Source organism: Otolemur garnettii, unplaced genomic scaffold (assembly GCF_000181295.1).
Source record: "Otolemur garnettii isolate 467f Iridium unplaced genomic scaffold, OtoGar3 scaffold00018, whole genome shotgun sequence".
NCBI classification, from domain to species: Eukaryota; Metazoa; Chordata; class Mammalia; order Primates; family Galagidae; genus Otolemur; species Otolemur garnettii.
This window is the reverse complement of record NW_003852413.1, coordinates 25,599,042-25,600,995: the sequence shown is the minus strand read 5'-3', so window position 1 is coordinate 25,600,995 and position 1,954 is coordinate 25,599,042. Positions and strand designations below refer to the sequence as shown.

General features: G+C 42.9%; 1 protein-coding gene across 1 annotated transcript in view; it reads left to right on the top strand.

The window, feature by feature from the left end:
* Nucleotides 1-369: 369 nt before the first annotated feature.
* Nucleotides 370-1,954, top strand: part of MRPL45 (mitochondrial ribosomal protein L45) — a 6,564-nt gene continuing 4,979 nt past the window's right edge. Inside the window, exon 1 of the mRNA XM_023511236.1 lies at nucleotides 370-633. Coding sequence (XP_023367004.1) covers nucleotides 487-633 — 147 coding nt within the window. The 5' untranslated portion in view covers nucleotides 370-486. The remainder of the gene's footprint in view (nucleotides 634-1,954) is intronic.

The window sequence follows — 1,954 nt, the reverse complement described above, 5'->3', positions numbered from 1 at the left end:
AAAAAACAAAAAAACCAGAAGAAAAGGCTGGGCACAGTGGTTCACACCTGTAATCCTAGCACTCTGGGAGGCTGAGGCAGATGGATTCCTTGAGCTGAGAAGTTTGAGACCAGACTGAGTAGGAACGTGATCCCATCTTTACTAAAAATAGAAAAATTAGCTGGGTATTGTGGAGGGCACCTGTAGTCCTAGCTACTAGGAAGGCTGAGGCAAGAGGATCTCTTGATCCCAAGAGTTGAAGGCTGCTGTGAGCTATGATGCCAAGGCAGTCTACCTAGGGTGACAGAGTGAGACTCTATCTCAAAAAAACAAAACAAAAAACCTAAAACAAACAAAAATACTTGAGAAAATAGATACAAGAGAACATTTGGTGGGAAGTGCTGCCTCTTGGCCATATTGTTGCAGGAAGTAAGAACAGGTATGGCTATGATAGCTTCCCTAATGGGAGGTAAAAACTCAATTGAACTTGTTCTCTGTCCTTAGGACATGGTCTGGGACATCAGATATAAGACTGTCCGATGGCGCTTTGTGGAATCTTTAGAGCAACCTCAAGTGGTCCAGATTCGCTGTTCAAGTCTGGTGAATCAGAGCAACTTGTACGGCCAGGTCACCGTCCGTATGCACACCCGCCAGGTAGAGGCACCAGTCTGCTTCCTTCTAGGCTTTTCTCACTCTCAGGCTGGGCACTTACTTCTGGAGTACAGGGTATAGCTGCTCAGGACTATAGGGTCTAAGGAAAGGTTCACCATGGTCTTCTATACTGTCACTGCCTCCTTCCCCCTGCTGAGTGTTAGCTCTGCTATGACCTGATCTATCTTCTCCCACTTTCCTGGTCTTGACACCCTCCCCATTCCCTGCTCTGGTCAAAGAACTTTGAAGAGTAAAATGGCAGCAGTTGTTCAATTAGTCCTAGTTTCAGATTTTTTTTTTTTCATTTCAGATTACTAAGAGGGTACAAACTATTAGGTTACATTGTTGGCGTTTGTTGGGTAAAGTCCCTGTTGTAGTTGTGCCACTCACCCAGGAGGTGTGTCATGTACCCTTACATTGTGCCTCTTTGGTGGGAGCAAACTTCCCACTTCCTCCTCTCTTTTCTCTCCGTCACTTCTTCCCACTCCCCCCAACTTGAATTTAATTGAGTTTTTCTCTTGTATGGGTGTGTGTTTGTTCACCTACTGGGTTCATGTTGGTGGTATTGAGTATGCTGGATACTTGCTTTTTCATTCTTGTGATACTTTTCTAAGGAGAACATTCTCCAACTCCATCCAGGTTAATGACAAAAGATGTAAAGCCTCCATCTTTTTTTTTTCTATTTTAAACAAGAAGTTTATTTGAACAACAAAACTCTGTTTATTTGAACAACAAGACTCTTGACTTGAAGGGAAAACTATCTAGGATTCTTTTTTTTTTTTTTTCTTTTTGCAGTTTTTGGCCAGGACTGGGTTTGAACCCGCCACTTCTGGCATATGGGGCCGGCGCCCTACTCCTTTGAGCCATAGGCGCTGCCTGGGTTCATTTTTTTTTAGAGTACTTTATCCCTACTTAAAGACAGATTGTTGTACTTGTAACAGCTGTGTACAAAATGTTACAAAATTGTCCTTGGTTTTACAATGATAAATGAAAACATTAAAAGTTCTCCAATTGAGTAAGGTATGTGAGGTTTTTCATGTTGTTATTTTGTTAAAACAGAACAGGCAGCGCCTGTAGCTCAATGGGTAGAATGGCCAGCCACATACACCAAGGCTGGTGGACCACCTAAAGCAACAATGACAACTGCAACAGAAAAATAGCCAGGTGTTGTGGTGGGTGCCTGTAGTCCCAGCTACTTGGGAGCCTGAGGCAAGAGAATTGCTTAAGTCCAAGAGTTTGAGATTGCTATGAGCTGTGATGTCACGGTCCTGTACCTAGGGTGACAGCTTGAGACTCTGTCTCAAAAAAAAAAAAAAAAAAAAAA